The 23,109-nt window shown below is 40.0% G+C and overlaps 1 protein-coding gene across 1 annotated transcript; it reads right to left on the bottom strand.

Moving 5' to 3' along the window:
- Positions 1 to 4,089: 4,089 nt before the first annotated feature.
- Positions 4,090 to 18,197, bottom strand: shoc2 (SHOC2 leucine rich repeat scaffold protein). Its single transcript, XM_033624489.2, has 9 exons — positions 18,122 to 18,197; positions 12,508 to 13,577; positions 11,943 to 12,080; positions 11,681 to 11,811; positions 11,126 to 11,314; positions 9,839 to 9,961; positions 8,292 to 8,429; positions 7,456 to 7,573; positions 4,090 to 5,321 (listed from the first exon to the last, which is right to left on the bottom strand). Exons 2-9 carry the CDS (start codon positions 13,208 to 13,210, stop codon positions 5,113 to 5,115), a joined length of 1,749 nt encoding a protein of 582 aa, XP_033480380.1. The 5' UTR covers positions 13,211 to 13,577; positions 18,122 to 18,197; the 3' UTR covers positions 4,090 to 5,112.
- Positions 18,198 to 23,109: the final 4,912 nt, after the last annotated feature.

Below are 23,109 nucleotides of genomic sequence, written 5' to 3' on the forward strand. Positions count from 1 at the left end.
ATTATGTATGTATGTATGTTTCCTCCCTTTAGGTCAATAAATACAAATATATGACAGCAAGCTAAACATTTATAGTAACATTGAATCTGTTCTGAGAATTCTTATTTTTTCATCCTGTTAACAAATGTCAGAATACTTTCTCAAAAGAAAAAGATCCAAAACACAAGTCGGTTAGTAATAAAATCTTGTTAAAATTTTGAAAACTCTCATTAAAAGGTTTTTAATTGAATTTCAACTTAAAGAATTTTACATTTCTCTCCAAACATTAATGGAACTTGTGTGCCTGTGTGTCAACTGAATTAATAAAACAGCTTTTTCTCTACATTAAGAAAATATGCATCAACTGTTTTGTGTGTGTGTGTTTCAGTCTAACCCAGTCCTGTGCCGTTTGAAATACAGACACCCAACACATGATAAATTTGTAAATATTTATCGGTTTATTACAGTTAAAAAGATGTATGTACATACAGAACATCACCAAACATGGTCATTTTCACTCATTTGCAAAGTAGCACTCTGCAACTAGTTGGTTTCAGGATAACTGTCTTACAATGGGGCGGCATTGATTAAAGTTTGTCATTTACAACCAAGCACACAAATTTTTCCTCTTTTTCATTTGCCAAATAATACTTAGTAAAGGCATATAACCAAAACAGAACAACAGAAGGATGCTTAGTAAAACAAATTGTGGTTGAATTGCTAGTCCAAATCCAAGTTCCTGCTGCCGACACACGGCTTAGTATGTACACAGGTAGAAACACCTCAGACTGGATCTTGGTCACTGTGGTTAGCAATGGAGACTCACATAGAGGTAGTCATGTCTGCATCTGCTCGTCCAGTCAAAAGACAACTGACCCAAAAAAACTTTGCTTTTCTGTTCAATCCGTGGACCCAGATCCCTTTACTGACATTACAGAAAGAAAAGAAGAAAAGTGATTATCTGTCTTTGTTGATTAAATCAAACAGGTCATAAAGGTTTTGCTTGGTGCGCATAAGGCAGTCAAGTAAATGTATGGAGATACTAAAGCAGGAGGTGGTGTGAGTGTGTGGTGTGTGGGTGTGTGCGGGTGGGATTCAGGTAAGAGAAAGAGCTGGCGGCTTCACATTAAAAGGGTCTTTCCACCAAAAGTGACTTGGTTTCATTACAAAAAGCAGACATGTATGTAGTTATGTGCTCTCAAGATGAAGATGGCGTGTTCCTACGACATCCAAATATCTAAAAAGTCATGTTTCTGTCTCTTCTGAAAACAGCTGCAGACTCTTGATATAGACGTAGTATAAAAAAGAAAGTATGTCTATTAAAATATCAACAACTATTAAAGTGTATGTGGCGTCATTTTATTTCCCCTGATCTGGCACTCTTATTACTCAAACCTGATATGTGAGAAAAACAAAACACATCTTTCTGCCTGTGCAGAATAAAAATGCAAGCCAGTTTTGGTGGAATTCCCCTTTAATGCCAAAGACAAGTGAGACGCAAGCTAATGCACATCCACTTGGTAGCATAATGGCATTATCTTCCATTGCACTTTGTCTTCTCTGTAAAACTCTCATCACATTACAGATTTCGTAATACTGAGTCTACCGTAACGTCAGATTACTGTACAGAGTAAAAGGAAAAATAAGACAGAAAGAAACTAGACCCAAATTTACATTGTAACGACCAGTTGCTTGTCATCAAGTACAGTCAGTGGCCATAGACACAAGGAATAGCCAAACAAACACATTAAAAAAAGACCATTAAGGCTGCTTGTCAATGTAGATTAAGTAGGAGAAGCATTGCCACACAATGCTTCGATACCCTTTGCAATATACAAAAAGGGAGCATTTGCAGATACACCACATAGCCACTAAATCCAAGTCCTCTATGCAAAAACGCCCGATTCTGACCCAGACAAATCATGTCAAATATGTGTTCAACATGCTTGTTTCCTGTACAAAATAACCAGGCAAGAGAAAGACAAGTCGTATGATCCAGAATAAAAAGCAAAAGGAGCGAAATGACTTTGACTCTGCGATGCTCTCCACAGCCTAAAATCACAGACGATAGAAAAATAAACACCAATTATACTCCGATTATTTTGGATGCACCGGTATGCAATACATCGTTTCGATCCAAAGAGTCGCACCTCTAACCGAACGTGCCAGTCGGCGATCTCCATCTCCTCCACGGCACGTTCAAACTACATTCCAGGATCTGATAAATGCTCTCCGGTCGATTAGCCCAGTTCAGTTTCTGCCCCACCTCCCCATCATCCTCTGCGTCCTCACACACTGGCATTCTCAACCTTTGCAAAATGGCACATGAAAAAAGTAAAAACAGAGAGACTGAATGTAAAAATGGGTCACAGCACTCTCGCTGCATACCTAATGCACATCTCACTTTTGAGTACTTGAAGGCATTTTTCACACAATTGTTTACAGCTAAAAGTAAATACACAAAAAAAAAAAACTTCCAAAGCTTTTATAGAAAACCCAGGAATGCAATGCCTCCGGTGTGTTGTTGAGCGTGAACACAGAAAGCCCTTTTTACAATTTTTTTTTTTTTTGTCTTTTTCCGACAGTCTTGTACTGTAACTGCGTTAAGCTCAAATATGCACCTTGTTGTGTTGTCTCATCGTTGTGTCCAAACGATTTGATCTGTGAGAAAACCACCGGGCCTGACGCCAAATCGAAAAGGTCAGTGGATTTGTCCCTCGTCAGGTTTTTCGAGTGAAGTCTGTATCAGTGTTGGGAGTGGATCGTGTCCCACCTCCTCTCCTCCCCAGCTCCCCGCCCATCCCACCACCACCCCCGTCTTGTACAGCATATGTTTCAGTCCACGAAAAAAGCAGCAACAGGTTCTGCTGGTAAATTAGAAGCAGCGGTACGTCGTTCCCCCTGACCCGGCCCCCACCCCGAGGTGAGCTGTGGCCGCTCTCATCATTCACATCTCCCCGTGAAGGAGCCCGAACCACAGCCCACTGAAACACACCAAGCTGCTGCAAAGAAAGTAGACCCACACGTTTCAATACAAAACAGAATCATGATTGAATATAGAGCTGGGATGCAACACATTTCCAAAAAGAAAAAAAAAAAAAAGAAAAAAAAAAAGTGTTTGGTTTGATTACCTTTCGTTGGGATTTTTAATGTACAGTCACTTGAAATAATACCAACTGAATACACATTTCATCATTTAAAAAAGAGCAAACACTCAATGTAAATTGATTTAAAATAAACAATGCTGATCTGAACTGCAGTAAGCCATTTCGCTTGCGATGGAGAAAGCAGGATATGGGAATCTTAAAAACATCTCATAGCCACACAGACCCTTTGACAGTTCCAGAGAGCAAGTTCCTTTTAAGATTGACAGGATAAAACTTCCCCAAAGAAAGTTAATAGTATATTCTGAGCCCGATAAAACTCGACATTTATATTTAATTGATACAAATTCACATGATAAACAGTTTGTTTAACAGATAAAATACTTTATGAAACAAAATGCCCCCATTCAAAATAACCAATGAGAGGCTACTGTGTGTTTTTTCTTAATATAGAGGATGCCAATGTCTTCTTAAAAAAGTGCATAAGAGCAGCAGCATTGCTGGGACAGTGTGGGACAAAAGAAGATATAAAAAAAAATTAAATTATGAATGTAAATCAAGGGAACATTTTCCCATCATGTAATTAAGATTCTTAGGAAACCGTCAAAACAAAACAAAAAAAAACTACAGAAAAATTAAGGATATTAACAAAAAAAAAGGAAGTGTTACCTGTCAATATCTTATTATCAACCCTTTGTCGAAGCTCTGATACACACACACTTGCTCCACAGACCCAGATAACGTCTTTTTAAAAAATGCTTGATATGTTGGTCGATGATCAATTGAATGACAGCTATGCAGCCCAACACTGAAGATAATATCAAACCAGTAAACATAACTAAAAATTGCACTCAAGGCAACAACCAGGATTTGTATACATATATAAAAACATCTCATCATTTATCCCATCACCTGTGAAGGTTTGACTTTTTTCAATACCTCTTTGTCACACAAAAGCAATATAGACGGGGGTCACAGCACCGCCCGTTATGGAGAAAAGTCCACCTTGCTTTTTTTTTTTTTTTTTCAAGCGTGTATGATTGGCATTTCTCATATGTATACATTACTAGCTTAATGTTTAACAACTACTGCTGCTATTTGTTAAAAAGATCTCCAATCACCCTATTTTACAACTGATATCGCTTGCTTTAACAGATTAATGCAACAGCAAAAGGAACACTAAAAAAAAGATAAAACTAAAGTAAAAACAGCAGTAATAATAAAAAAAAAAAAAAGAATTATTGAAATAATTTATATCTTTGTATTCTCATGGACAATTGTGTTTAGAAATAACCCACTGGATCACTCTAAACATAGGCACAGTTTTTAAAAATAAACATAAAAGGTAGGGGGAAAAAAAAAAAAGAAATCATAAACACGCCATCATTAGACCTTTGTTCTCTGTGGTCAAGAAGCAGTTAACATAAGTTATCTTGAGCGAAGGTGATGTTAAAAAAAAAAAAAAAAGAATATCAAAAGAAAATATAACAAGATAAAGTTAACATTACGGCAGCAGCAGTAAATGTGAAGTTCCAAAGACTTTTTTTGTTTGTTTTTGCATACAATTGTATCCTTGCTCACGTAATAGATGCTTGTAATTACTGTAAATACATTGGCAATGGGAGCACGGTTTATATGGTTAAAAGACTTGCCACTTAGCTCACAGTTACTCAATATATATAACTTTATATATCTTCAGTTTTGGCAAAGAGATGGAAATATTTTTCCTCTTGTATGATTCGGAATGAAACATGAGCGGGGGTGGCTGGGATCCTAAAATGACCGTGATAAACTCTGGAATAACACAGAAGTCAAGTCTCCGACGCTTCGCCGTGTTTCTGCCCAAGGATGGTGAAAGAAAACATTTTTCTTCTTCTTCCTCCTCCTTGTATTTGCCCCCGACACTGATTGTGGCGAGTCTGTTTTCTTTACAGTGTATGATACACGTAATGGGGGCGGGCAGGCGAGAGGGTGCAGAGCGAGTGGAGGGTTTGGAGTTTAGTTGGACTGGGATCGAGCTGCTCTTGGCTCAGACCATGGCACGGTATGGTCCCTGCATCTTGAGGAACTGGATGATGAAAGAGGGGCCTCCCGCGACAATCTGCGGCGGCAGGTGGCTGAGGGGACAGTTCTCGATGCTCATGATGGACAGCTTGCTGCAGAGGGCCAGCTCGAACGGGAGGCTGTGCAGGTTGGGGTTGTCGTTGAGGTACAGTTCCTCCAAGTTCTCCAGTGTACCTGAGGACACACAGTTGCTGTTAGTCGAGGCATGTGCTGAAGCTGATGCTGCCGTACAGGGAAACAGTCTGGAATCAGCAGCCTCTGAGCAATACATGTCAATAAAATCTGATTTTGAGGAATGAAAAAGTGCCCCTAACCACTCTTGAAAAAAAAAAAGCCTTTGCTTTGCTAAATCATGCTGTCATTTAGTGATTGTAAACATCAGCTTTGAGGAAGTTACAGTGCATATGACAGTGGCACAGTATGGAACAGAGCTATTAGTACCATCCACAACTTTTGACGATGGAAAAGCAAGAGCAACAGCTCTAATGTGTAATAAACTGAACCGCACTGCGTCTGGCTTCTATAAAGTTGAAGGGAAAAGGGACCTGGACAAGAGCCACGCTATTATTAAAAGACAATGGAAGTAAATCTGTCTATTCTAATCATGATTCATTACAGATATTCTCCATTTTGAAAATAGCAAGTAGTCATACAGTGAGCAAAAAGAAACCATGTAAAGATTTTTTTTCTTTTGATGCATCAAGCTGCCTCAGTAGTTGTTTTCTAATCGTATCGTGGCCCTTTGGATTGGAACTCATGGGGTGCCTTGAGACTTCAACCTGTAATCATGACAGAATGTCATGATTCATGACATCCAGGGTTGAGAGTTACGAGATTACTCTGCCACTTCGTTTTTGATTTGTCAAAAAAGATTGTGGAAAAAATGCTCATCACAGTTCCTAAAACAAAAGATGACTTCTCCAAATTTCTTGTTTTAATCTGTAAAAAACCCAGAAATATTCAATTTACCACTTAATATAATCTAGAGAAGCAGCACATTCTCTCAATGACGAAAACAGTTAATAAATTATCAGAAATAACAGTCCTCATTTAAGCTCTAATGATACTGTATTACCATATCTGTACCACCCCTGGAAAGATAGGTAACACTGTACTGGCTGTTTTTGTATTAAATGACTATTAGTATATTTTTAGTATGACAGTTAAAAATGTATGGACATCATCACTGAGACTCAGTTGTTTGTGATAGCTGTCTAAACACCTCCCAGCCATGGGTATAATTCAATTCTGGGTCCAGTCTGACTACTCTAAAAATACACCCACCTTTAGCTTCTTCCTCCACCCATTTTTATCTCTGGCTTATCCCTAAACCTGAGCAGTCAACAACCAGCCTGGCCATGCTGGACCAATCACTGGGAGGAAGGGTCAGAGGTGGGACGCACCGTTAAGCTCTTAAATCCTGATGCTTAAGTTTAGCTTTTATCAAGGAAACAATGTTACGCTGTAAATTACAAAAGCTACAAGACTCACTCTTTAAATATTGTTGACAGCACAAATAAAAATAGATGATGGTACATATTAACAATTAGCCAACTTGTGCCCTTTACTGAAATACTAGTTACGTGTATATGAGTGTACAATGTGCAGGTCATGTTTAGTGTAAGACATCAGTATAATATACTAAGCAGGATTTTCCTAAAAAACTATGTATTAAGTAATATGAAAGTAAACCCTCTCAATCATCACTTATGACCCACTAGAAGTGTGTGGCGATTTACTTATCCACAGAGACTCTGCCCTCTGCCTGTGTTGTCTTATTTTGCTATGTTCAGGACGTTCCTGGGCACAGCGCACAGGTGAGCCCGGGACTTTATAAAAAGGTAGTAACCAGGGGCCAGACCGTCAGCAGCAAGTATTCAAGAGGAAGCTACGAAAACAGCCAACACAGCACCAAAATTCCCACAAATATAGCAAGGCAAAATGCCAAGCGGACAAAGCTTGCTCCAGAACAAGTGAATCTGAGGTCGTCTTTCACTTTCACTGGGGATAAAGTTCACAAACAGTAACCAAGAATTTCTGCATAGTATGCCTTAAATTTAACATATCTTAAATAATAATGAGTTTAGACAGAATTATGTGCCAAAAATCAAGACTGCGGATTAATCAGCAAAGTAGTAAGAATATCCATTTCTACTTGTCTCCAACATACAAAGTCCAGTTCACCAACAATGTAGCATGCCAGGATCCAGTCTAGTCCCCCAACATCAGTAGCCTTTTTCCAGATCTGACAAGATTACTTTAACATGTTACTGATCTACTTGTTTGAGGGTTTGAGGGATGTTCTTACCAATCTCCTCTGGGAGGTGTTGCAGCAGGTTCTCCCCCAAACCGAGATGCGTCAGGTTGGTGAGGTGGCCGATGCCTCTGGGTAATGTGGTCAGCTGATTATTTGTCAACACCAATTTCTATAGTGAGAGAGTACAAGCAGAGTTGACAATGTGCTCAAAAGGTTTATTGACATGAGAAATTAATTTACCACCCTGTTATAGCCAACACTGTTGTCCTCAGCTGTGGGTGATCATCTCACAGGCAGACAGCATGGCCGGTGACCTGATTTGAAAACTAAACTTTCTTAATATATCGAAGAATAAGCCTCTCAATTTTTTTAGTTTGCTGTAATGACACTACATCAGTTTGAGCAGCTTTAAACCCACTAACCTAGGATTGATTATTGTTGGTACAGTTGTGATTTTGCTCACTGATTCAGGTTCTTATAAATATCCGGCTCTAATTACTGGTCCATTATTAGAGCAAGACAATGTGCCAAAATATATTAAATGCAAAAATCCACCTTTTTTTTCTTACAGCATCATTAGAGGCAGGCCTCGCCATCTGCTGCAGTGTATGATACTACAACAGGAGTCTCCTTTTTTTTTCAAATCCATTTAAAGGTCTCCTCAGCCATGAACTGAGAATAAACCTTACTGAATGCCCTTAAAAGCAAGAAGAAGCAGCTAAGATTGAGGTAGTGTGATCTAAAAGGAGGATAAAAACATTATGGAACGTGTCCCTGTATCTCTAATAGTTGTAGTTTCTCATAGCAGATACAAACCAGATACTACAAAATTCTGTAAAAACCAACAATGTTTTGAGTATGATGAAACACATTTCTGTTCAACTTACCTGTAAATCTTTAAGATACGCAATTTCATTAGGTAGCGATTCCAACTTGTTTTCCTCTAAGTCGAGCTCCCGTAGCTTTCTCAAATTCCCAATACCATGTGGTAACTTCTTGAGAAGATTATTGGACAATATTAACACCTGTGAAGACAATCACAAAGTTTGTCACAAAAAGAAAAAAACAGTCTAAAGTGACAGTCAAGCAATAAAACAATCACTCCTGACACAGAACCATCACATCTTTTTTTAACTGATGTCAAATAATCTATAAAGTAATTGGAAAAATTTGATTTAAATAAAACTATGATGCTCCTCACACAGTGCTGCTCTACTAATACTCATGTTTAACAATAATTAAAACATCTCGAGATGTTATACTTTTCAACCATATTTTCGGAGCCCTATTTTCAACCAGAACTTACAAGGCTACTACAGTGTTGAGGAAATGCGTCTGTGCAGTAGCATTTTTCACCAAAACCAGAACTTAATAACATGAGTAAGAGTTGCAATGTAAAACCCTACAGCTATTAGGGATGGGCACTTTAAGTAACTTCCATATTAGATACTCGCAATCAATTATTGAGTACTAACAAAAAAATCTACCATTAGAATAGGAATGTAAATTGGCCAACAATGGAAAGTGTAATCTGAAATGCATTTATTGAACCACCAGGCTTCAATTAGCCAATAAACCATGAATCTAAAGTTCACTTGAGAAAATCAGCCATCTCTCTGTCACTGCCGTTTGCATTACATATGTTAGATGCAGCATTGAGGGACTGTCTCCGGGCTGCTCTCCTCCAAGTCAGTTCAATAGATGCCCAGGTAGCACGAGCTAACACCGCAGCAGCAGCAGCAGCTAACATCCAACACTGAGCCTTTTAACATTCCCCACAAATCCACACCAACACCAAAACAGCTCGGCACAGCTGTGTCCCATTAATAACCATCAGGTGACATTAGCCATGTGATGCTAACAGTTAGCCCTGTCACTCTGTGTGTGTGCGCGATTGAGTTTCTGAGCACCGGCGGACTTCACCACCTTTTCCTTGGTGCGGAGCTCCGACCTCTGCAGCAGTAAGTCTCATGATAAACCGGGATAGAAAACTGGGACAGCAGGGCAAAGTGCTGAGCGAAGCACTACACTACACATTAAAATAAGATTTTACCCATTTTTTATTACTATTACTACTATTTACTATTTTTACTGTAATTTTTAATTATTTCAAATGGGTAAAGTAAAGTCATGTTCACATGTGAAATTGGGCAGCAAATACTGTACGTTATAGGAATACTGATGTCCCAAATGAGTACTCAAGTACTCACTCCCATCCCTAATAGCTATCCATGTTTGTCACACAAACCATTAGCCTCAAAGATTCACTCACAAGGGTTGTAATGCTCGCATATAATGGCTCCATCACTTCTATTCCTAATTACTGGTTGCAGAAAATACACAGTTTATGTACTAAGACATTCAACTTCTTCAATACACTCATCAGGCACTGCAATTGCGAGCTAAAGTCCTACTGTGTGGATGCAGGACTCACCTCCAGAGAGACTAAACCACAGACGTCCTCTGGGATCTTCGTCAGCTGATTGGTGGCCAGGTTGAGCTCGACCATGCTCGTCCATGTGCCAAAGTCCAACGGCAAAGATGTTAACTGGTTGTCCTGGAGAAGACAATGGCATACCTTTATTAGCAAAATAAGTGACAACTCAGAGGGTCACCACAAAGACAGTGCTGTTCAGGAGGCTGAGCAGACCAGTGCACTCTGCCAGCTGCGGTACCTGGCGCCAGGAAAAAATGCTTTCAGAGGAGAGCCAAACTACATCCAGCATGGACATACACTAAGTGACAAATTAATGGTTTTTAATACCTGTGCATGCCTGGCTTAAAGCCAATACAAACTTTGACAGAGGTGCAGTTCAGACAGCCTTAATTCTGAACAAGAGTTGAGATTAATATGAGCAAATAGGGGTGTTTTTATGCAGTCTAACTCTACAGTGGTGAATTTAAGTGGCACAACTGGCATTTAACGCACACCATGAGATGCAACTACCTGTGCACTAGATCTAGTGCACAGGTAGTGCACTAGATGCATTTTGTATCAGGACTTCCTGTACTATGTCTTCTACACAGTGACAAACAGATTGTCAACCCAACTTCACCAACAGACGCTCTAAAAAAGCATGTACAACAAAATAACTGAAGAAACATCATTGGAACGTGTTATACCTATGGTACGGTTATATCCACCTTAAAGTATCAGCTCAGTTTTATTATAAATTTAGCCAAGTCGACATTGCTTATAATGACCTACAAGACAGTGGATTCTCCGCCTGAAATTTACACTCCTCACTGTGTATGACATGTTTAAAACTTTCATATGACTCATGGGAGTGTATAATTTTTGTTTCTGACACAGCATAGCTCAGGTATGATAAAAAGGTCCAATTCAATCTCACATGTTCCCACAGGCCTTTTTCACTGAAGATATTTTGACATGTCAGAGCAGGAAATTCACAGGTATTTAAAAAAAAAAAAAAGATAGCTGAATTTCATTTAGCTGCTTCATTTTCAGGGTTCTGGTATCGTGCGTGCCGACTCACTATTATGATTTACTGGAACATTTGAATACAACAGAGCAGTTATTAAAGATATTACTAAAATTACAATAAGTCAAAATGTCTGCTGTGAAAAAGGTTGATTAATCACAGACTTTGACATCTTGTAATGTCATGATCACACCCGACTGGCAGGTATTTATGATGGATCTACACTTTAGAAATTTTAATTTATCTCACTAACTTCACAGACAAACATGCATATGTACCTTCATGTTAAGCTTGCTTAACACCCTGGCCCTGGAGAAGATACCAAAGGGGATCTTGTTGATGCGGTTGTGCTCCATGTTGAGGGAGTAGATGGTGGAGAACTGGGATGGTCCACCCACAGGGTACGACTGGAAGCAGTTCCTCGCCAGTGTTAGACTGGTCAGGTTGACCAAACTTGACAGCAGGCCCTGGTCAAGCACAACGACAGACATGACAGAAACCATGTGATAAAGACAGGATTATCTCTATGGACTGTGATTTTTACTCCAGATCCAACAGTAGCCTTTGAACACCCACAAGAATTTAGGTGGATTAGCTCAATGCAAGGCAAACAACAGGTATTTTACAGGAGTATGAATTTTAGAGCATAAATAGAGAGGGCTCAAGGCTCCAACAGGAATTTGTTATTTTTTCTCTATTTGTTTTTACATTTTCAAGAGCATTGCAGGAAATAGTTAATATTAGTATCGTAGAAATTAAGCCTGCGGGTGATGATTATCATCGTTATGTAGCAATTATTTTTGAAATGACCATCTATTTTTGGTTCCACTTACCTCTGGCAACACCGAAATGTTGTTGTTTTCGAGGTTTAGCTCCTCCAGTTCTCGACATCTGGCTAATGACCTGGGGATGGCTGACAATCTATTGTATCGCAGACCTAAGCGGTTTATACTTGCTAGGTTGCCTACAACGACAAAAGAAAACAAAAAAACGCATCTGTAGTAAACTTTGTTTTTATCCATACAACATTTATCAAATCTAGTTGGAGTCACAGACAGTAACTTTGCTTTTGAGCCTAAACTATACTTGAATTACCTATAGTCTCTGGGAGGTCCAAGAGCTCATTGTGCTGCAGGTCAAGGTTGGTTATCTGTGTGCAGTTCCCAATCTCCTTCGGTAGGTGTTCCAACTGGTTGTGGGCAACATCCAGAGTTATGAGGTTGCATAGCTCCCCTGCAGAAAGATCCAAATTTGGATATTCAGCTAATTCAAGATGAAAGCACTTTCAGTAACCCTCCATCTGCTGTACAGAAGAAATCCATTCATGTATCTCATTCCCTCTTTAGAAAATCAGAATGGCATTGTTGCATAGCTTACAAAAACTTACCAAGTTAAATAGCCAGAACTCTCTCTTACAGTATAACTAGACAGTGCAGCTGGATTTGTCGCGTCAACATTCAGTAATTTGTAAGTGATTTTAAAAGGTAAGACATGAATTACTGCTGGAGCTGAAGAAAGGTGAGTACTTGGCCATTAGTGCTAGGATCCAGCATAGTATAAGAATGTTGTACTAGACAGAGTAAGATGTGCCGATTATCTCCCACAATGACTTGATGTCTCATGGCCATTTGTCTGGTCTTTAATCATTGGTTTTACTCACCTATCTCTGCAGGCAGCTGTTTAATCTTGTTCTCACGAATGCTGAGCATAGTGAGCTTGGATAGGTTTCGGATGTCCTTCTCCACTGTTGTGATGCGGTTGAAGCGCAGGTACAGCGTGGTCAGAGACGTCAGCCGGTAAACAACAGCCGGTATCTCTCTGAGCTTGTTGTGCCGGAGGTCGAGCATTCGAAGCTTCTTAAGGGAGTCCAGGGAGTCAGGCAAACTGGTCAGGGAGTTCTCGCTCAGGGCCAAAGTGACCAGGCCTGATAGGCAACCCACCTCAGCCGGCAGGCTCTGCAGCTTGTTGCTGTATAAGTAGAGTTCAGCCAGCTGCGTCAACTCCTTAATAGAGGTGGGCAGCATGTGAATGGACCGTTTCGACAGGTCCAGTCTCATTGAGTTCTCCTCCCGGCACTTGTTAAGCTCTTTGATCACCTCGGCATTGCTGGACTTCTTGCGTGTACCTGGTGCCGGGTTTGGCCGCTTTATCGTATTGTCAACAGAGAAGGCAACACCCGGTGTTGAGCTGCTGGTGTCCTTCTTTCCGTCTTTGGCATCTTTCCCTTTGGTCTTCGATTCTTTGCCACCATCCTTGACTAAGCCGGCTAGAGCCTTGGCCTCCTTTTCCCTTTCTTTCCCCGCTGGACCACCTTTGGGGTCCTTTTCTTTCGAATCTTTTTCTTTGCCTAGAGTACTACTCATGTCGACGTTATCGGGCCTCCTGCAGAGTTGCTCATGGGAGTCTCTCTTGTCAGGTTACTTATTCAGGAAAAAAGAGACACAGATAGCCGAGGAGGCTTTTAAAGAAAACATCCCTGTACAGGCCCACACATTTATGATTATCCTTGAATTAAAGGCCTTGTGATCCAAAGGTTTTTTGGATACTTTCGATACTTTGTTCCTTTGTTAAAATGCCATGGGAGAAAAAATCCTTTGAAGTCGCTTGACTGTGGCACCCATGGGCCACATGCTTAAGTGTTTGAACTGCATACAATCCCAGGACCTTCGGATACAAGTTCTTTCAGGCTGCAAAGGTCATCAAGGTTTTTTTTAATCCCTCCAAGATTTGCTGTCCAGGGAAAAGAAAAAGAAATTTTGTTCAGACATACAATTTCATTTTCACACTTCAAACATTCTCAGCATTTTGATTTCCAATAGCTGAGTCTGCCTGAAAAAGTTCCTGTTCTCAGTATTTATCACTTGATCTATAATTCCAGACACTTAACAATTATGTGTTCCTTTGGCTCATCCTTTTTGCTTTCAATTTACAGAGAGAAATAAACTGATCTGTTCAAAAGAAACACAAGGAGGAACATCATCATCATCATCATCATCATCATCATCATCCTCTCTGACCTAATGCATTTAAAACCTGTTGCATTTCCTATTAAAAGAAGACACTGCTCACCACAATTTAGAGCAAAGTAAACACAGTCTTCTTGTGGGGAACACAAATCTGAATGTGCTGCCACTATTAAAAAGAATAGAGGAAATTGGGAGGAAAATGCAAGTAAGTGGCCTATACTGTATCAGATTACCATAAAAAACTGATTATAATAATAATAAAAGTCATACAATATTGTATACTCCAAAACAGATATTTCTATTTTCGTCTCCAATGCCAGTCATAGTCAAACCAAACCTGCCCAATAACACAAATGGAAGAAATGTGTGTTTTAAAATCAGCAACTTTAAAAATGTGTTGTTGTTTTTTTTTTAAGTGAAAATTATACAATTAGACGCGTTTGTAATACATGATTAACACAAACGTTTTTACAGTGTGACAGTCTTAAGCCTTATGCACTAAATGATGATTTGCTACTTTGATTGTTTTTGCTAGATGGATGCATACTGTGTACACCTGTCTCTCTCCTGTTTAGGACCCCGTTTTAAAATATCTGGTGAACAAAGTGACGTCTTGTCATCAACAAGAGACTTGACAAGTTTGTCTGCAGGATCGGTCTCGATCCAAACATTTTTTTGATGGAACAGTATTGGCCATGTTAGCCCAATTCTTTTCCAATCTGTTGTTAGTGTGCTCTGGGAGGCAGCATTCATAAATTCCCCACTTAGCTCTGTTAAAAAACTGGTACAGCACACTGCATACAAAAGGATGTGCGGCAGCAAGTTGATACGTGAAAAGACACACCATTGGCAATTTCCTCATCTGTGCCTATTTCAGCAACATTTTGCAGGTGAAACACACCTCTAAAAAACTACTGTTAGTTGGAACTTCTGTGTGCTAAGGGGAAAGTGTAAGATGCATTATGTAGAAAGAAATATACAAATGCGATAAAAGCAGAGCCCTAATACCTTGACAACATTCTTCCTTACTCATGAGCAAAAAAAAGCCCTCAACAGGTTTGGTAGGTTGTCAGTACCATGATGTGCCAGTCCAAGCAAATCTGTTGAATGTACTGAACATAACCTCACACCATCTTACTCCTACTAAACAAACATGGCCCAGCGGGTGTTGACATTACTGTGAGCCTACAGCCCCACCTAAACATGCATTCAGCCATCCCCTATAAAGTCTGTAACACAACAATCACATTGGATATTTACGTCTCAGTGACATCCAGACAAAACTCATGACTCTTTGGATCTTTACATGACAAACTGCGCCAGAATGTCTCTGGCGGCATGTCTCTGTTTAGTCTCTGTTGCTGTTGTTCTTCTGTGACTGTGTAAAGCTCTCCTGCACTATAGTGCAAGCTAAGCTGTGGCAAAAAGAGAGGCAGGTTTGGCTCAGGATCAGAGCTAAGTGAAAAGGTTAGGACTGCTGAGAGTAATCTTTAGAAGTGGCCTTCAAAGCATGAAGTCCCCACAACAACAGGTCATATGACCTTTTGGGTAAAAGAAATGCTGGGTCAATAGCAGCACCCCTAACATGACAGAATGCTTGACAGTGTGTTCAGTAAATAAAAGAAGGCATCCACTGCTCTTTCATGCCATCATAAATAAGAGGGTGAACATCAAACACTGGATGTAATAGGCATACCTGTGTACAAAATAATTATTAACATAAAATGAGAATAACCAGGCCAGCCCAACTGCTGGGGCCATCTAAAGAAAACTGTGCAAGCAACTTCCTTTTATGGTTGTACTCTCTCTGTCCCTGCCCTGGTACATCATACCGTTTATAACAAGCTGCGTGTAAACGTTATAGATTTATCTCTGTATTTTAAGACTTGATGTTGTCTGCTTAAACCTGATACGAGACCAGAAGAAAAGTTTGACATCCAATTGAGCAAGATCATTTCCTAGTTAATTTTTACTTTTTGTAATGACATTTAAGACTACTATATTCATATTGAGGTTTAATTAATTCAAGCTTATTAGTCCATGCAGGAACTCTTGGCCATGGTTGGGCCAAGTCACAAAAACAAAATGTTAACCAAACCAAGGCAGATGTTTCTTTAGTTGCATATTTCAAATACATGCATAGCTTTCTGCAAAACAGCACAGCGGGTTAGTATTAATAGTAATAGCTGTGTTAAAACACCACAGAACCAGGAGTTCATGATGTTAAATCACTTTTCCATTCCTGAGAAGTTTGAGGCAGTGCCCACTTGTTGTGCATGAATACAATGACTGGATAACGCAACAGTCTGAGCACAAGGGAAGGGATATGCAGGGATGTAAACAACCCGCTACCTGTGCACAAAACTGTGAAATCACAACTGAATGGTTTTTGATCAGAAACTCTCTACTGACAGATACTCTGAATTAGTTCATAGCCTTTACATCAACCCTCACAACTGTCTAATATCCAGGTGTGGGGGTGTCATTTTAAAGATGTCTTTGTGGTGAGTGTTGGCCAAAATCATTGAACAATGTTCATTCAACAGGCAAGCAATCCAGCAAGGACAAAACTTGCGAGCATTTAGTGAGTTCCATTACATTAATAATACTCATTTAGCAGATATAAATGAGGTTCAGCTCACACACAGCTTCAGAGAAAAGCTAATGCATGTCCATCAACACTAACACAACACCATCATAAAGTGCCAATACACACTTGGACTTCATGGCACTTGCAACCCACATAGAGACTAATGAAGTTTCCATTAAGGATATCTTGGGCCCATCTGATAATGCTAGTGCATTTAGGCCTAGGGAAAACTGTCAACTGTTCTGGTGCTTTTGTTTGACCATTACAATGCTTTTTTTTGATTAAATAAAAAATGCACCAATGTCAGCCAATCGCGTAATACAATAAAATATGTGTGTAAAGCAAATGCAACAAACTGGAGGGCTGTGATATGACAAAACACACCACAGAGTCGTGTTCAGGAAATATCTAAAACCCATCTCATGTGTTATTGCTTGACAGTGTGCTACCGCCGAAATAGTTGACATAACAAACCAGAAATAACCTGACCTGTCACTGAAAATGGTTAACTCTGTAATATTGGGGGAAATAGCAAACCAGAGGTGAGGTGGCAGCTATCAGCTAACACTGCTGCTACAACTAAGCACTCCACAGGACGCGGCTAGCTTGATGGCTACGTGTGCCAATGACAAATCCTTGGAAACAGATTACCGACAAAACAGCACCAGGTCGGAAAGTCAAGTCGCTTTTCGAGATTACTTAATTTACATAATATGGACACCTAAGGAAAACACACCAGGGTTGGTGCCACTGTTTGGTCATTGATGAGACAATAATACCTTGACGCTAACAGTGATATAGTAATGCTAAACGTTAGGCTACGCTGTGACTGTTAACCTCACATCAGCTAGCTAACTAATTGTCGCTAGCCAACTCACGAAGGATGAAAATATCCAATGTTGGCTACACCAGCCTTGAAAGTGACAGGGAGAAAATATCTACAGTACATATCCATACAAACCAGTCTTCAACAAGAGGAAAACACACTGGCTAAGCCTCCTAAAACGACTGACAACAAGGCAGGAAATAAAAGCAGCTAAGCTTAACGTCAACAGCAAAGCAAACGTCAGTTAGGCTAACTTGCTAACGTCAGCTAGCGAGCAAGCTAGCCCGCCAGCTAGCAGTATTTTAGCGAGCGATATTCCTGAGGCAAACGAGGAAGAGTACCAGCATGAGATGATAAAACAACTGTCTGTTTCTGAGCGTACTGGACGATGCAAAGTGTGTCGAGGCTTTCCCAGACAGACCTACTCACATCCAGCGGCTAGAGCAAACTGTGTGTAGGCCCGAGCAGAGCGGCTGTCGGACGCGGACCGACCCGTCCGCCGTGAGTTCGACCGAGAGGGGAAATCTCTGCTGCAGCCAGCTGAGCGCAATCGGATAGCAGACACCCAAAGAGCACAGCCGGTGGAGGCAGCTTATATCCCAACTGAGCAGCCACTCACGGCACACAAGGTGCGAACTAAACTGTAACACATCATATAAGCCCCGTTCCCGTATTTAATATTAGCCGTGGAAAAAAAGAAAACACTCTGACAAACAGCGGCCATTCCGAAGCTGAACAAAAGAGTGCGTTCGTACTCACCACCGCAAAATGACACTTGAACGTTACACGCGCCGTAACAGAAGGCGGACGAGTGTATTATGTCTGGGTTGATGCGTTACCGTGCTGTGTGGGTAAAACGTCCACTGTTAATGTGATAATATAACTGTTTTACCTTCAGAGGTGTGACTCCGCCTTCCTTGCTGCTTCCTCCTCTTTTCCTACACTGCTGCTCTGCTCCCCTCCCTCCCCTGCCACCAAACTGCGTCATTCGCACGCCTAACCAATGTTATCACGAGACTTTGAAATACACTGCTCAAAAAAAAAAAAAAAAAAAAAAATTAAGGCAACACCAAGTCAGTGAAACTTCAGGGATGTCAATCTGTACATATAGGAAGCACAAATCAGTTTCACTTGCTTTGGTGCAAATGAAAGTGACAGCAGGTGCAGTGAAGAGGGAAAAGCAACACAACCTCCAAAAGGAAATTGTTTTACATGTGGTTCACTAGATTTGTGTTCTGCTAGTGTCTATTCTTGTTTATTTCGGTGAACATTTTAGAAACCTTTGTGTAATATTATCTGCACATGTAATCAAAATCCCCGTGCCAACCCTATACTGAATGCATATCTTTATAGTTCCGGGTTACCTGTGGGGGGGGGGACTCTAATTAACGGCACACAGAAGGCACATGAGTGATGTAGCTGCAAACTCCTGGCAAAAGTTGGAAAGCTTTAGTGCTGGTAAATAAGCTAGCATGTGTATAAGTCATTTATTGTAGTTGAAGATGCATGAAAATGTAACGACAAGTCATTACTAATGTTTTCCTTAGTCGTTTTTAGCGCACCAACCCAAACGTCAAATCTGTCAGAGGTTGTCTCATTTGCAGGAGACTGACAGAGAGCTTGCCACTGTGTGTGTGTACTGACTGTGATGTGCTACTCCTATAGATGCTGTTTGGAGTTTAATTGTTAAATTAAATATTACCTTTGTTGAATGAGTGGCCCGCAAATGTGAAAATAAGATCCTGTTTCAATGTGCTTTTTTTTTTTTTTTTTTAAAAGATGCTTGAATTAAAAGTTAACTAGAAGGTGAAACGTCTTGTGAAGAGCATATATTGTTTCAGTGGATATACATATTTATTCATTGAGTATTGTTTTAGCTTTCACTGTGACTACTGATTTGAAATGCACGTATAATAACTGTAAGGGCACACATATTTTGGTGTGCACATGTTTTTTGCTATTCATATATTTTGACACAAAAAGTTGGAAAGCTTTTGTGCTGGAGCCTGGGAGAGAACTTGCCACTCTGTGTGTACTGAATGTGCCCCATGCTACTCCTATAGAATAAACGCAGAGATCCTGATTCCTGGTTTGAATGGTGTTCTTCCGCCTGTGAGCAGCCATCCTACATTTGTCACTACTGGTAGCATGAGGCAATACCTGCAGCCCAGTGAGGTTGAACAGGTAGTCCATCCATCCATACGTGCGGTTGCAAGAAGGTTTGCTGTCTTCCAGCACAGTCTCAAGAGCATGGAGTAGATAAAAGGAGACTGGCAGCTACATTAGGAGAGCTGGACAGGGCTGTAGAAGGGCATTAACCCAGCAGCAGGAGCGGTATCTGCTCCTTTGTGACCTCCAGTAGGCTACTGGTGTGCATGTTTCTGACCCAACTGTCAGAAACAGACTGCGTGAGGTTGGCATGAGGGCCCAACGGCCTCTAGTGGGACCTGTGCTCACAGCCCGGCACCGTGCAGCTCGATTGGCATTCACCAGAGAGTACCAGAACTGGCACGTCCACCACTGGCGCCCTGTTCTCTTCACAGGAGCAGGTTCACACTGAGCACATTTGTCAGTCGTGAAAGCGTCCATAGTCGCCGTGGTGAATGTTATGCTCCATGCAACATCATACATCATGACAGGTTTGGTGGTGTGTCAGTGATGATGTGGGGAGGCATATCCTTGGAGGGTCGCACAGACCTCCATGTCATAGCCAACAGTACCCTGACTGCTGTTAGGTACCGGGATGAAATCCTCAGAGCAATTGTCCAACCTTACGCTGGTGCAGTGGGCCCTGGGTTCCTCCTGGTGCAGGGCAATTCTCCGCCTCATGTGGCCAGAGTGTGTAGGCAGTTCCTGGATAACGAAGGCATTGATACCATTGACTGGCCCTCTCGTTCCATAAATCCAATTGAGAACCTATGGGATGTTATGTGTCAGTGCATCCAACACTGCCAAGTACAACCACAGACTGTCCAGGAGTTCACTGATGCCCTGATCCAGGTCTGGAAGGAGATCCCCCAGGACACCATCTGCCAACTCATCAGGAGCATGCCCAGTCGTTGTCAGGTCAGGAGGTCATACAGGCATGCAGAGGCCATACACACTGAGTCACATTATGAGTTGGCATGATAAAAGTCACGCAAGTTGGATCAGCCTGCAATTTCAATTTTTTATTTTTAGTTTTGGTGTGACTTTGAATCCAGCTCTCAGTGGGTAGATGATTTTGGTTTCCACTGACCGTTGTCACGTTGTTTTGTTCTCAACAGATTATACAATATACATCAGTAAAGATTTTCAATTTGAATAATTCATTCATCAAGATCTGATGTGTGATTTAAGTGTTCCCTCAATTATTTTGAGCAGTGTATTTTGCTCTGTGGTTTCTACCCGTGTTTGTACTTTCCCCTTTGCTGCGGTAATGATGTAGATCTCCCCACTGTGGGACTAGTAAAGGGTGATCTTATCTTATCTTATCTTATCTTGAGTAATATGAATAAAATACATGACAATATTCCAGTACATCAAGTAAAATCCTACATTAAAATGTCATTGAAAGACTCTGTACAGACATGATAGACAAGAAGAAAGAATACTCTGCTTGGAATAATTATATGTTTTTGTTATCATTTTCCCAGAGAAAATTCAATTACCTTGATTAAGTTCTTACATCTATCCATTCCTCTTTGAAAAAAATCAGAATATATGAATATGCAAATATTTTTCCATTTGAAAAGTGTGAGTGTTTGTCATAAAATATCTCCTCTGTCACTGCAAAGTCTATTCTCAGTGTAGACTATGTGTCCTGAGTGTTTCAACTTTCCTCATCACACCTGGATTAATTGAATATTTCATTACGACTGGCTTCCATACCAGCTGTGATTTCATAAAATCATGCTTGTATCTCGCACACACCTTAAACTCAGACTGAAGGTGAACACAGAGAAACTTTCCTAAAAATAGCCTGCTAGTATCAAACTTTTCACGTAAATAATTCTGCACAGTGAAGCTCAAACATCTAAGCGAAGTTACTATTATAAAAAACATATTTTTAAGTGCAGTGGAACTGTAAAAATATAAATAAATTGCGTGTTAGTATTGACAACAAAAACTTAGGAAGAATTGTCATTTTCAGACATTTATATTCTTTTATTGTTGGATTCTTACCATTTTTATATATTTATTTATTAAATTTATATATTATTAATCACTGGGAAATTGTGTTTTTTATGTGACTATAATCACTTAGTGTAAACACGCTAATTAAAACCCCACAGAGTCTACAATGTCAGTAATATGAAGTATGAAATAAGTCTTTAAAGGGTTTAAATCATGACACTTTAAATGTGATTGCATGATGGGTTCCAATTGTATTTGTTGCATATATCTAACCACATGCCCGCAAAAATATGATATTTTTGATCAAAAAAGCAATTTGCAGGCAGCGTGTTTTGTGTGATTGTGTGTAAGAGGGAGAGCCCACCAGTTATCACTTTAATGTTGCAGCTGGTAAAGGTGGAGCTCATTTTAAATGCTTTATTTACTGCTGGGTAGTTTTATCTATAATTATAAATCATCATTTATTAGTTTATTATTATTTAGTATTATTAATCTGTGTTAAAGTAACTAAAGCACACTAATAAATGTAACAGAGTAAAAATTACAATAATTCCCTCTGAGATAAACAGGAGGTGAAGCGTAAAGTAGCATAAAATGGAAATGCTCAAGTATGTATACTGTCCTCCCTCAAAATTCTTTGAATTTTAATTGTCGAAGTTGCAAAGTACTTCAACACAATACTAATCACAAACAATTACTAATGTTTTTAACATCAAAATTCCTAATCAATCTGAGAAAAACACTTTTTAGTGGTAAATAACATGTCAGAGAGCATTAAAAGGCATCAAAATAGAGCATTTTCATACAAACCAAACAAACAAACAAAACAAAAATCCCTTGGGAGGATCCCTAAACCCCCAATGTTCTCAAATCCCCAAAACAACAACTGTGCAAATAAATAAACAAATTACTAGTGCAAAAAACGAACATCGTGGTCATGTTTGGGGTTGTGTTGTACCGAGAGCCGCCTGTAGATGTCAGTAAAGCACTGTGTCCGAGAAATAAAGCGAAGAAGAAGATCACGTGATTCTCGCGGAAGCGTTGGCCTGACAACCGCTGTAATCTCTTCCTAGTGCTAAAGGTGGGACTATCAAAAAATCATTTTCTAAGCAATGTTTTAGATTAAATGTGTTCATACACGACAGCGGAAAGATATCGCAGTGTACTGGCGGCAGTAACGACTTTATTTGACAGGTATTTACAAAAAATAAGCCGCTGTTGCTATAGCTGGGCCTGTGCTGTGTCGTTAGGTGCTAATGCTAGCTAGCGTTATTTTGAGCTAGCTGTTAGCTATTATGTCATCAAATACCAGGGCCCGTTTCTTATCCTTCAATTAACTCAATGAACCAATGATAATGTGCTCGGTATTAACCAACCAACTTTAACACTGCCATATACCCATATTGTGGAAACTGGGATCGAATAGAATAGAAACGCGAATATTGTAACAGCTAAATTTTACAAATACACGACAGGAGAGCACCGATGCAAAATAATTTTTGTTCGTTTAGGATGGTTTAATGTTATTTGTATTGTAATGTCTAACTGATTTTACTCTTATTGATATCCTGAATACCACTTGATGTGTTACTAACCGATGTCACCTGGCTGCAGACCAAAATTTTAAAATAATATCTCACTATCGTTCGGATTACTGAACCTCTAATAATATTACTGTGCATGTGAATATGCTAGATTGTTCCCCAATTTTGCGTGAATGCAATTAAAGGGACTGTTCTTAACTTATCAGAGAAGGGGGCGGCT

This window comes from Epinephelus lanceolatus, chromosome 3, assembly GCF_041903045.1.
Source record: "Epinephelus lanceolatus isolate andai-2023 chromosome 3, ASM4190304v1, whole genome shotgun sequence".
Classification (NCBI taxonomy): Eukaryota; Metazoa; Chordata; class Actinopteri; order Perciformes; family Serranidae; genus Epinephelus; species Epinephelus lanceolatus.

Coding starts and splice junctions, on each gene's coding strand:
- shoc2 (XM_033624489.2), bottom strand. CDS start 13,210: ATGAGTAGTACTCTAGGCAAAGAAAAAGATTCGAAAGAAAAGGACCCC. Junction 11,812..11,942: donor GGACCTCCCAGAGACTATAG/GTAATTCAAGTA, acceptor TTGTCGTTGTAG/GCAACCTAGCAAGTATAAAC. Junction 7,574..8,291: donor CGTATCTTAAAGATTTACAG/GTAAGTTGAACA, acceptor CTCTCACTATAG/AAATTGGTGTTGACAAATAA.